The 13,411-nt window shown below is 44.9% G+C and overlaps 1 protein-coding gene across 1 annotated transcript in view; it reads right to left on the bottom strand.

The window, feature by feature from the left end:
* CYB5R1 (cytochrome b5 reductase 1) overlaps nucleotides 1-13,411 on the bottom strand; it is a 288,183-nt gene that overhangs the window by 91,887 nt on the left and 182,885 nt on the right. Inside the window, exons 5-6 of the mRNA XM_073542557.1 lie at nucleotides 11,032-11,161; nucleotides 3,552-3,635 (exon numbers count right to left, since the gene is read on the bottom strand). Coding sequence (XP_073398658.1) covers nucleotides 3,552-3,635; nucleotides 11,032-11,161 — 214 coding nt within the window. The remainder of the gene's footprint in view (nucleotides 1-3,551; nucleotides 3,636-11,031; nucleotides 11,162-13,411) is intronic.

A 13,411-nucleotide genomic window follows, 5' to 3' on the forward strand; every position in this document is an offset into this window, starting at 1 on the left:
GGAGCCTTCTCTAGGGGTTCGAAGGGAGATTTGGTTAGTGCGTTTAGCACCAGATTTAGATCCCAGGGTGGGGTGGTGTGTAGAAGGATCGGCCTGGACCTACTTGAGGCTCTAATGAATCTCCTAACCCATCTATTTTTGGCTAGGTCATGGTTATACAAAGCTCCCAAGGCTGCCACTTGTACTTTTAGGGTGCTGGTAGCTAACCCCTTTTCCAACCCCCTCTGTAGGAATTCTAGAATCTTGGCTACAGGGATTTTGCCCGTTGGGTAAGAGCCTGACACTGACATGAACTTCTTCCACACTTTGCCATACGCTTTAGTGGTTACTGGCTTTCTACTTTTTAGTAGTGTGGATACCAAGTTTGACGAGAAGCTCTTGTTACTTAGGAGCTCCCTCTCAAAAGCCAAGCTGTCATATGTTTGTTTTTTTATGTGGGGGTGATGCACTGGTCCCTGGGATAGCAGGTCTGGAGTTTCTGGTAGCACCCAGGGATCCGTTACGGACATTCTTCTCAGCCAGGAGAACAATATTCTCCATGGCCAGAAGGGCGCTATTACCACTACCGTTGCCTTGTCTTCCTGTATTTTCCTCAGTACTAAGGGAATGAGAGATATTGGGGGGAAGGCATAGGCCAGATGATAATCCCAGGGTATCGTGAAAGCGTCTAGCGCTACTGGGCCCCCCGAGGATCGATCGAGCAGAAGGTTTCCAGCTTCCGGCCCCCCCCGGCTTCCAGGATTTCTTCACTGCCTTTCCCCACTCGCCCTCAGGGCCCGCCGACCCCGATGGTGGTGCTTCGGGGGGGAGCCTATTCAAAGCCTCGATCCAGCCAAGGCTGGGAGCCCCGCTGCCTATTGCTGGTCTGGATCGGTCCCCGGATCCTGCGACGACTCCAGGTACGCGCTGTAGGTTCCCTGTCAGAGACAGGAAACCAACTGATGTGGGAGAGAGGTACCGCCTTTTTCATCTGTAGGTTTCCTGTCCCTGAGGGCGGATCCCTCTCTCTCTCTCCGTGGTGCCGTCATGGGGGAAAGAGAAAATACCCAAAAGTGACACCATTCTAAAAACTGGACCCCTCAAGGTGCTCAAAACCACATTCAAGAAATTTATTAACCCTTTATGTGCTTCACAGGAACTGAAGCAATGTAGAAGGAAAAAATTAACACAACTTTTTTTTTGCAAAAAATTTACTTCAGAACTTCTTTACTTCAGAATTTTTTTTTACTTTCACAAGTGTTAAAATGAATCACAAAATTTGTTGTTCAGTTTCTCCTGAATACGCTGATACCCCATATGTGGGGGTAAACCACTTTTTGGGCGCATGGCAGAGCTCGCAAGGGAATGAGTGCCGTTTGACTTTTTCAACGCAGAATTGGCTGGAATTGAGATCGGATGGCATGTTGCATTTGGAGAGCCCCTAATGTGCCTAAACAGTGTAAACCCCAAACAATTGACCCCATTTTGGAAACTAGACCCCTTAAGGAACTTATCTAGATTTGTGGGGAGCACTTTGAACCTCCAAGTGCTTCACAGAAGTTTATAACATATAGTCGTGAAAATAAAAAAATCATTTTTTTCCCTCAAAAATGATTTTTTAACCCGCTATTTTTTATTTTCACATGGCTATCAGGAGAAATTGGAACACAAAAGTTGTTGTGCAATATGTCTTGAGTACAACGATACCACATGTGTGGGGGTAACCACTGTTTGGGTGCATGGGAGAGCTCCGAAGGGAAGGAGCGCCATTTTGGAATGCAGACTTTGATGGAATGTTCTGCGGGCATCATGTTGCGTTTGCAGAGCCCCTGATGTTCCAGTAGAAGCCCCCCACAAATGACCCAATTTTGGAAACTAGACCCCCAAGGAGCTTATCTAGATGTCTGGTGAGCACTTTGAACCCCTAAGTGCTTCACAGAAGTTTATAAACGCAGAGCCGTGAAAATAAAAAATCATTTTTTTCCTCAAAAATGATTTTTAGCCCGCTATTTGTCTATTTTCCCAAGGGTAACAGGTTAAATTGGACCACAAAAGTTGTGCAATTTGTCCTGAGTGCGATGAGATATCACATGTGTGGGGGGGACCTCTGGTTGGGCACATGGGAGAGCTCGGAAGGGAAGGAGCACCATTTTGGAATGCAATCTTTGATGGAATGTTCTGCGGGCGTCATGTTGCGTTTGCAGAACCCCTGATGTGCCTAAACAGTAGAAACCCCCCACAAGTGACCCCATTCTGGAAACTAGACCCCCCAAGGAGCTTATCTAGATGAGTGGTGAGCACTTTGAACCCCCAAGTGCTTCACAGAAGTTTATAACGCAGAGCTGTGAAAATAAAAAATCATTTTTTTCCTCAAAAATGATTTTTTTAGGCTGCTGTTTTTTATTTTACCAAGGGTAACAGGAGAAATTAGACCCCCAAAGTTGGTAAATAGTGGAAACCCCTCAATTCTAGCTCCAACCCTAACCCCAACACACCCCTAATCCCAACCCTAACCCTAATTTCAACCCTAACCCTATTTCTAACCCTAACCCTAATTCTAAACCTAACTTTAATGCAAAAATGAAAATAAATATATTTTCTTTATTTCATTATATTTACCTAAGGGGGTGATCATTTACTATTTTTTTTATTTTGACCACTGTGATAGGGTTTATCACAGTGATCAAAATGTACCTGTAATGAAAGAATGGAATCTGCCGGCCGGCAGATTCGGCGGGCGCACTACGCATGCGCCCGCCATTTTCTTCCCGGACCAAGATGGCGGCGCCCACTGGAGGAGGCAGGAGGGCCCAGGGACCACGAGGACCACTGGGAGGTAACGGGGGGATCGGGGATACTATTTCTCTCTCCTCTAATGTGCGATCACATCAGAGGAGAGAGAAATTACATGCAAAATAGCGGTCACCAATGGGGGGAGGCAGCACTAAAAGTGCCTAGGGCAGCATAAACTCTAAATATGGCCCTGCAAATACACCAATGATTATCCTGTATATTCCGGCTGTAAGGCAAAAAATAACATAGCACCCAGAAAAAAGCTTTACAAAATTGCTAGTTTAGTTAAAAATATATAATTTTATTAAACATAAAAATAATATAAAAAGTAGCAAAATAACAACCACAAGTACAGCTAATGAAGGTGGGTATACCCGGGAGGTGGTATGATATAGTAGATATTGCATATCCATATCTATACAATAATGAAAAAGATCAATCTTGCATACTTATTGCGCACCCATATTGCTCAAAAGCATAGTGAATCAAAGTCATGTACACATATAGCATATCATAAGCACCCACATCAGTGGATGTGGTGGGTCCCCCGGGTCTTGCTTGAAGGTAACTATATCATGTGCTTATTACGATTATGTGATGCTATATGTTTCTAATGCATAAAAATGAAAAACACATTACTATTCATATTTAAAAATGTGACAAATATATGTTACCTCACTGATTGGAAACATTTGGAATGCATAATACTATTTTGCTTCCAGAAAAACTTACTACATAAACACTGCATATGAAAAATTATTCCTATTGTGTTTACATACCTGTTCCACCTGCTATCATTCCAACCTGACGGGCAAACTTTTTCTCAGCTCGTGATCTCTTGTTTGGTTGAAGAGCAAAGTAACCTCATAAAAAGAAGCATAAAAATGTCACATATTTAAAGTATAATATTAATATGGGTCTCTAGATTTTCTGTTCTAACTGTGCTCCTTGAGACTTGGGTTTCGTGCAGCCATCTACCATTGCCAATGCATTGTATTATTCCTGCCAGCTGAATAGGTATGATGTACAGTATTACAACCTAACATTTTGTACCCAATTTATTAAGATTTTTTTGCCAGTTTTCTGGTTTAAAAATGCTTGAAATTTCTTACATTGTTTGTGTAACTAAGATTTGCACAAAAGGTTTGGATCAGGTGAACCAAGAACCTGGTTTTTGGTTTACTTGGTCCAGCTGGGGAGTGATGTCACTCAAAATTTTGATTGTAAGCAGGTGGGTACTGTGTTTGCTACTGCCTTGGTTTGAAGATTGTTCTCTCTCACTTACAGTGATATGCCTACTGTTATCTGCTATTAGTTGCAACTACTGTTTATATGGACTAATTTTTTTTACTGCTTGCATCGTCCTATTGACATTGCATAATTGGTTAGTTAAGTATTCAGCTCGGAGTTTACCGTATTTTGCAGATTATAAGACACAGCGGATAACACGCACCACAAATTTTGAGGAGAAAAATAGAAAAAAAACCTTTTTTTTTAATAAAATGGTGGTGCCTCTTTTAAGCCATGCATCTTATTGACTACCGGGGGTGGTGGCTGCGGTGAAGCGGGGTCCCAGGGTCGCTGCTGGAGGAGGCAGGATTGACGCGTTGCTGCAGGCCGCAGGCTGGGATGAGAGGGTGTTCCAATGTGTGCTGCTGCGGGTGAAAATGGCTGCAGTACTCTATGGTGTGGGGGGCTCCATTGGCATTTTGTGAAAGCTCGGAGCCACCCTCAGAGGCGTATCTAGGCTTTCTGGCACCCGGGGCAAGAATTTGGTTCGGCGCCCCCCCTCCAAAAAAAAAGTACATATGTGACTTGCACACTTAGCCATGTAGCCACGAGCCGCTCTCCCTAATCCTCTCAATGTTCAGTAAAAAACTGAGAGCAGGATGAGAAGCTCGTTGTCACAAGACCATAACTATGAAAATCGCATATGAGTGAAGTGTCCATGTGATGACTACTGGAACCTGCAGAGCTGAGTCCTGACACTGCAGCTTCTGAATTCTCACAACTAATGCACTGCACACATTTAGGATTCTCCCTTGCCGATGTACAGTCATGTCAGCACAAGTATGTGATTTGTATAATTCTGGCCACATTCCGACTAGACGTGCCCGGCCTCGCTCCGTTCATTTTCATTGAGTGAGGCCACACATGTCTAGTCAGCATGTGACCGCATGTATGTAAATTACCGGCACGAGAGAATCCTGACAGCGTTCAGTGAGCACTGTGAGAATTCAGAAGTCTGCAGTCATATAGAATGACTGCAGACTCAGCACACCTGGAGAACCCCTTTAATGTTCCTAACAAATAAAAACATGAGAATTAGTATCACTAATAATATTTACATCCAGGTACCTTATATATGACGTCGTCTCTGCAGTCGGTCTCCTTTTCTTCTTCTTGTCCCGACCCCATGATGAGTTTTCTCATCCACATCTCGTCTCAGCAGACTTCCATCTTCTCCGGTCTTCTGCAGCAACTCTCCACACGATGCCCTTAAAGATAGAAGTGTCATTATAATGCTCCTAAATAAAAATGTCTGCAATATACTGTCGCCTCACGCTATTCCCCTCCCTCCTCATACTGTCTCCTCTAACATTCCACCTGTTCACTATACTGTCTCCTCATATATTTACCCCCTCACTCTCTATACTGTCTGCTCACACATACCCCTGACTCCCCATACTGTGTCTGCACACATGCCATCACCCTCACTCCCCATACTGTGCCCACATACATTCACCCGTTCGCACCCCTTACTGTCTGCACCCATCCCCCATACTGCTTCCTCATATATGCCCTCATACATACTCTTCATTTTGTGTCCTCAAATCTCCCCACACACGTTAAATACCATCCCCACTCCAAATCCCCCCATCTCAAATCCACCACACACATTAAGTACCCCCCATCCCCACTCCAAATCCCCCCACACATTAAGTATCCCCCATCCCCACTCAATAATCCCTCGTCCCTACTCCCAAATCCCCCCACACATTAAGTATCCCCCATCCCCACTCAATAATCCCTCGTCCCTACTCCCAAATCCCCCCACACATTATGTACCCCCTCTCATTAACCCCCATCCCCACTCATTAACCCCTCCACTCATTAGCCCCCATCCCCACTCATTAACCCCATTCCCACTAATTAACCCCATCTCCACTCATTAACACCCATACACATAAACCCCATCTCCACTCATTAACCCCCCACTTTAACCCCCATCTCCACTCATTAACCCCCATCCCCACATTAACCCCCATCTCCACTCAATAACCCCCCACTCATTAACACCCATCCCCACATTAAACCCCATCTCCACTCATTAACCCCCCACTCATTAACCCCCACACTTTAACCCCCACTCATTAACCCCCATCCCCACTCAATAACACCCCCCCATCTCCCATCTTCGGTGGTTCTTCAGCTCCACAGAGGAGCACACTTACCACCAGCGTTTGCTCTGGGCGCCGGGGAGTGACGTCAGCAGCGTGATCACATGTCATGATCACGCGGCTGACGTCGCTCTGACCCGGCGGTCAGAGCTTCAATTGTACAGGCGTCTGTATAGACGCCAGTACAATTGCTGCCTGGGAGCCGGCGCGGCCTCCTTCTCTGCGCCGGCTGTCAGCTTGTCAGCCGTCACAGAGAACAGCCGACTCACAGGATGGGGAGCGGCAGAACGCAGCCGCCGGGGGGAGACACTGCGGACCGCTGCATTAGGCGGCCCGACTGCGCCCCCCCTGCTGGCTGCGCCTGGGGCAACTGCCCCGGCTGCCCCCCCTGGATACGCCTGCACATCCATTTCTGCAATGCCGTGGCCTCCGGGATAATGGACGCTGGGGGCGGCGCATGCTCAGATTGAGATCTTGGCAGCAAGATCTTGGGTGCCGAGATCTCGTTGTCGAGTTCTCAATCTGAGCATGCGCCGCCCCCAGCAGCCATTTTTCTGGGGGACACCACATCACAGAAATTGATGTGCAAGGGCATCCGGGAAAACAGCCGCCGGGGGCGGCGCATGCTCAGATTGAGATCTCGGCAACAAGATCTCAGGTGCGAGATCTCATCTCCAGAGAACTCGGGACGAGATTTTGTTGCCGAGATCTCAATCTGAGCATGCACCCCCCATGCAGTCATTTTTCCTAAGGCCACCGCATCGCAGTAATGGAAATCCGGACAGGGGCTCCAGGCTTTCACAAAATGCTGGTGGAGCCTCCCCGCACCATAGAGCACCACAGCCATTTTCACCTGCAGTGGCGCAAATCAGAATACCCCCTCATCCCAGCCTGCGGCCTGCAGCAACGCACCACTCTTGCCTCCTTTAGCAGTGACCCTGGGACCCTGCTCCACCGTAGCTGGTAAGGTATATCTGCATTATAGGATGCACCCCCACTTTCCCCCCAAATTTGGGGGAAAAAGTGTCTTATAATCCGAAAAATACGGTAATTTTTTATCACTATCATTATTTACGCCAATTTATACCAGAAATGTGGTGTAAATTGCTGGATTACGTTTCATACTGTGGTGCATGGCAGCTGAAAGATACACCAAAAATGCTAGGAAACGTACTGTGGTATAGTAACCACTGTGTCCACTAGGGGGTGTTGTGTAGAGGTTCTAGGAGAAAGGATGAATGGCGGAATATTGAATGGCCGTTAGGTATCTCAAAGTGGGTGGCTTTGAGATGGAGACTTGTGTATGTGTGATCAGCAAGGACATTGCTGAGATGCTGCGTTAATATGTGAGGGAGAAGTCTCCAGGTAACTAGAGAGATGGGCGGGTCTGGTTACCTATAAACCCACCCAGAGGGGGGTCTGAAAACGCCTGTAGTAAAAGGCTGTGTGAGTGTGTGAAGGACCTGTGATGAGGTCATATTCATGTGACCCAGTGGGCATGGCTATGGACCATATAATGTGGCCAGGGTAAGTCACATGTGTTGAATGCTGGGACCTGGTTGGTCCAGTGTGAAAGGTCCCGCTAGGAGAAGGATCTTCTGGCTAACAGCCTGTGGAGTGGCTGTGTGTAATGGCTACCAGCACCTGTTAGTTCCCTGGAGGGAATGAATGTCGGCTCCATGATAAAGGAACCGTGAGGTTACCCGGACGTGGGTGAGATAACTTGGGGCTAGGAAGCCTGCACATTGAATACTGCATAGCCTATATGACTATAGGACATTGCTAACAGAGGGAAAATCTGTAATTGGACGCTATGCTGATTATGCTGTTAAGTGAACTGTCTGTTGCTGTGATGGTTTATGATGTTGAATAAACCGCAAGGACTGTTATGATTTGTTGGAAAATCCGTGCCGCATCTGGTTTTGTTCGCTGCCTAGCGAGAATCCCCTACTACGAAGACAGCGCTACGTCACAGTACATACAGTTGTGTGAAAAAGTGCTTGCCCCTTCCTGATTTCCTATTCTTTTGCATGTTTGTTACACTTAAATGTTTTAGATCACTAAACAAATGTAAATATTTGACAAATATAACACAAATAAACACAAAATATGTTTTTTAAATGAAAAGCTTTATTATTAAGAGAAAAAGAAATCCAAATCTAAAGGGTCTTGCATGAAAAGGTGATGCCCCCCCACCCTTAAAGCATAAGTTAACTGTGGTTTACCACATCTTTGGGAAGCTGAGTTCAAATGCCCTAGCCATGCCCAGGTCTGATTACTGCCACCTGTTCTCAATCAAGAAATCACTTAAATAGGACCTGATTGACAAAGTGAAGTAGACCAAAAGATCCTCAAAATCTAGACATCATGCCACGATCCTCAGAAATTATGGAACAAATTAGAAACAAATTAATTGAGACCTATCAGTCTCGAAAAGGTTATAAAGTCATTTCCAAAGCTTTGGGACTCCAGCAAACCACAGTGAAAGCCATTATCCACAAATAGCGAAAATATGGAATAGTGGTGAACCTTCCCAGGAGTGGCTGACCAAAATTACCCTAAGAGCGTAGTGATGACTCATCCAAGAGGTGACAAAAGACCCCACAAAATCATACAAAGAACTACAGGCCTCTCTTGCCACAGATAAGGTCAGTGTTCATGACTCCATCATAAGAAAGAGATTAGGCAAAAATGGCCTGCATGGCAGAGATGCCAGTCGAAAACTACTGCTGAGCAATAAGAACATAGAGGCCTGTCTCAGTCTTGCCAGAAAACATCTTGATGATCCACAAGACTTTTGGGAGAATAATCTGTGGACTGACGAGACAAAAGTTGAACTTTTTGGAAGGTGTATGTCCCATTACATCTGGCATAGAAGGAACACAGTAGTTCAGAAAATGAACATCATGCAAACAATAAAATATGGTGGTGGTAGTGTGATGATCTTGGGCTGTTTTTCTGCTTCAGGACTTGGAATACTTGTTGTAGTAAATGGAACCATGAATTCTGATGTCTACCAAAGAAATCCTGAAAGAGAATGTTTGGCCATCTATTCATGACCTCAAGTGAAGCACAGGACAATGATCCAAAACACACCTGTTGTGAGTTCATTTTCCCCTTCATTACTGAGGCCCGAGGAACTCCCTCTTCTGGTAAAGAAAGGTAGTGAGCCTGATTATCAAACACCTGAGGCTGATGATGATGACTGGCTGAGTGGAGTTGCTGACTGGATATAAGGCTGCCGACGCCCTTCTGCCCTGCGGGTGATTTCTCTGTGGGATCCTTGGAGACCAGTCTGAATTCCTGCTCCTCTAAAGCTAAGTTTGCTGCTCGGCCTTTTGCTTTGTGCTTTGACTTTGTTTTGCTTTGTTTTTCTGGATTTCTGCCTTTCCCTGCTGGGGTGTGCTGAATTCCTTTAGCTCTGTCTTCTGAAAATACCTGAGTGCTGATTTAGTTTTTGAAGCCTAGCTGCTTCAGGGCCTTTTTCATTTCAGCTTGTTGGCTTATGTCTTTGATAGGGTTTTGGCAGATTGCAGACAGCAGCCTTCCTGTCCTTTCCTATCTAGGTAGTTTTGGGGCCCCGTCTTTGCTCAGTCTATCTTTCTGTCTGTGTTAGTGTTTTCATCTTGCTTCACCGTCATTATATGTTGGGGGCTGCCTATTGCTTTGGGGTCTGCTCTGGGGCAGTTTAGATTTCCCCTTTCTTTCTTTAGGCCTATTTAATTCTCCGGCTGTGATCGAGGGGTCTAGGGCATCGTAGGAACCCCCCACGGCTACTGCTAGTTGTGTTGATAGGTTCAGGGGTCTGCAATCTGATAGTTGCCAACTTCTCTGGTTTTCTGGACTTAGCTTGTATTTCTGTTTTTGCCTCCTACGGTGACTCATTCATAACACACACCAGCAGGTCCACCTCTGAATGACTTAAGAAAAACTAATTAAGACTTTGGAGTGACCTAGTTAAAGTCCTGACCTTAATCCTATTGAGATGCTGTGGTATGACATTAAAAAGGCAATTCATTGTCGGAAGCTTTCTAATGTGGCTGAATGACAACAATTCTGCAAAGATAAATGGGCCAAAATCCTTCCAGAGTGTTGTAAAAGACTCATTGCTAGTTATTGCAAATGCTTCATTGCAGTTGTTGCTGTTAAGGGTGGCCCAACCAGTTATTAGGTTTAGGGAGCACTTTTTCACACAGGGCCCTGTATGTTTGGATTTCTTTTTCCCTTAATAATTAAGACCTTAACAACTGCATTTTGTGTTTACTTGTGTTATATTTGCCTAATATTTAAATTTGTTTGCTGATCTGAATCATTTAAGAGTGACAAACATGCAAAAGAATATGAAATCAGGAAGGAGGTAAACACTTTTCCACACAACAGTATTTTAGGGAATTTGATGCATCTTACTTCAGAACACTCTTCATCAAGACTGGTGTACAAATTGATAGTTTTGATCATTAGGGTGCTTATGTGAAATTCATACATGGTGGATTTGGTGCAGATTTTCAGTGAAAATTTCTTACTAAAAAAATGTTGTAAAACAAATTTTGGAATACAAATGAGTATGAAGAACAGGTGTGGAGATTTGCCACCACAGTGAGGAAGAATGCACTAACAAGCGGGCAGCACCTCCGAAAGGATGAAAACCTGTAGTACTTTTAAATTAATAAGTGCTACCAAATCATGTCCTCAGCACATTTATTAATATAAAAATAAAGTTTACAATCCCTTTAATGAAAATAAAACATTGCTTTTTACATATGCATGATTTCTTAATGCATGAGACAAATCACAGTTCAAAATAGTATTTAGGTTAGTTTACTTTTCACAACTAATTTAATAAAATAAAGTCCAATACCTTTTCCTTCATATGTAAAAAGTCCTTTTGGACCTTGGAATTCAACAGCTTCTCCTATGGAGAGATTGTCCAGATACTGGGACATCTTGCCTCCTTCTGGAAATTCTAGATTTTGATCTTTAAAGTAGACCTTTAGTAAAAATAAAAAGTAAACTAGAAACATGCAGTTTGGTTTTATGTTTTCAACTATTATGTTTTCAATATATATATTGTGATGCAGTGACCCCTGTGACAGCTAGGGGGCACTGTATGGGCTGCCCAGGACATGCATGCAGGCGTTTCCTTTATTATGATGGGAAAATGGTGAGCGGCAGAGTTGTAAATGGCCGATATGTATCACAGGGGTGGGTGCCCTGTGATGGAAGCTGGAGCATGTTTTCATTAGCAGATATACTGCTGATGGTTTTGTTCTACATTGGGGAGGCTTCCAGGTGACTTTGTGAGTGGGTGGGACCAGTCACCTGCAAACCCACCCAAGGGCGTGTGTCTGGACACAAGATAAAGCCTGTATGTGTTTGGTTGTGTGTGTAAAAAGGACCTGCAATGACATCATGACCATGTGATCCATACCTCACCTGTGGGTGTGGTTATGTACAATAAAATGTGCCTTAAGTCTGGTCACATGGGGAGTGTGCATAGACCTGATTGGTTCATGTGGAAGGTCCTGGAAGGCCTAGGTGTTGGAAGGTGTTATACCTTCCTGAAGAGCATGTGGTAGGCTTTCGACCTGGTGAGGACGGTGTGTTGGGAGATCCTGGGAGTAGGATCAGATCCCTGGATAGCACCCGGTGAGGCCTGTGTGTTGGATGGTCCCAGGAGGGGATGGACGTCCTGAATAGCACCCGGAGTGGCCATGTGTTTGCAGAGTCTGTGACGACCTGCATTGGGGGAGCTACTGACCTTCTGCGGGTCTGGACTATCTGGAGTGCCCTGGTCACAAGGATGGTGATCCCAGCAAGGCAGCTTCCCTGGGAGAGAGGACTAACAAAGAGTCGGCATCTGGAGCAGGAGCTCCTGTAAGGTACCTCCACAGACTGTTGGTACTTGTATTGTTCTATGAACATTAATGAACTGTTTGGCGTGCGGTCACCCACGGTCACTAGACAGAGAGGTCCAGCGTGTTTAAGGACTGAAAGGAAAAGCCATACCTTGTAAGTTACTCTGGACTATGTATTAAGCCTGTGAAATGTAACATGGCCTACAGTACGGCTTATGACTGTTTAAGTGGAAAGTGTTCCTGTGTGCCTCAATATCGCAGTCAAGTGAGTGTCTCCCACCACACGCAGTAAGCGTTATTTTTTATATATATATATATATATATATATATATATATACAGTATAGACCAAAAGTTTGGACACGCCTTCTCATTCAAATAGTCTTCTTTATTTTCATGACTATGAAAATTGTAGATTCACTCTGAAGGCATCAAAACTATGAAAACTATGAATTAACACATGTGGAATTATATAGTTAACAAAAAAGAGTGAAATACTGAAAATATGTCTTATATTCTAGCTTCTTCAAAGTAGCCACCTTTTGCCTTGATTACTGCTTTGCAAACTCTTGGCATTCTCTTGATGAGCTTCAAGAGGTAGTCACCGGAAATGGTCTTCCAACAGTCTTGAAGGAGTTCCCAGAGATGCTTAGCACTTGTTGGCCCTTTTTCCTTCACTCTGCGGTCCAGCTCACCTCAAACCATCTCGATTGGGTTCAGGTCTGGTGACTGTGGAGGCCAGGTCATCTGGCGTAGCACCCCATCACTTTCCTTCTTGGTAAAATAGCCCTTACACAGCCTGGAGGTGTGTTTGGGGTCATTGTCCTGTTAAAAAATAAAGGATGGTCCAACTAAACGCAAACCGGATGGAATAGCATGCCGCTGCAAGATGCTGTGGTAGCCATGCTGGTTCAGTATGCCTTTAATTTTGAATAAATCCCCAACAGTGTCACCAGTAAAGCACCCCCACACCATCACACCTCCTCTTCCATGCTTCACGGTGGGAACCAAGCATGTAGAGTCCATTCGTTCACCTTTTCTGCGTCGCACAAAGACACGGTGGTTGGAACCAAAGATCTCAAATTTTGACTCATCAGACCAAAGCACAGATTTCCACTGGTCTAATGTCCATTCCTTGTGTTCTTTAGCCCAAACAAGTCTCTTCTGCTTGTTGCCTGTCCTTAGCAGTGGTTTCCTAGCAGCTATGTTACCATGAAGGCCTGCTGCACAAAGTCTCCTTTTAACAGTTGTAGAGATGTGTCTGCTGCTAGAACTTTGTGTGGCATTGACCTGGTCTCTATTCTGAGCTGCTGTTAACCTGCGATTTCTGAGGCTGGTGACTCGGATGAACATATCCTCCGCAGCAGAGGTGACTCTTGGTCTTC

The sequence above is a fragment of the Dendrobates tinctorius genome, unplaced genomic scaffold (genome assembly GCF_039654945.1).
Source record: "Dendrobates tinctorius isolate UK_male_01 unplaced genomic scaffold, ASM3965494v1 ptg000127l, whole genome shotgun sequence".
NCBI classification, from domain to species: Eukaryota; Metazoa; Chordata; class Amphibia; order Anura; family Dendrobatidae; genus Dendrobates; species Dendrobates tinctorius.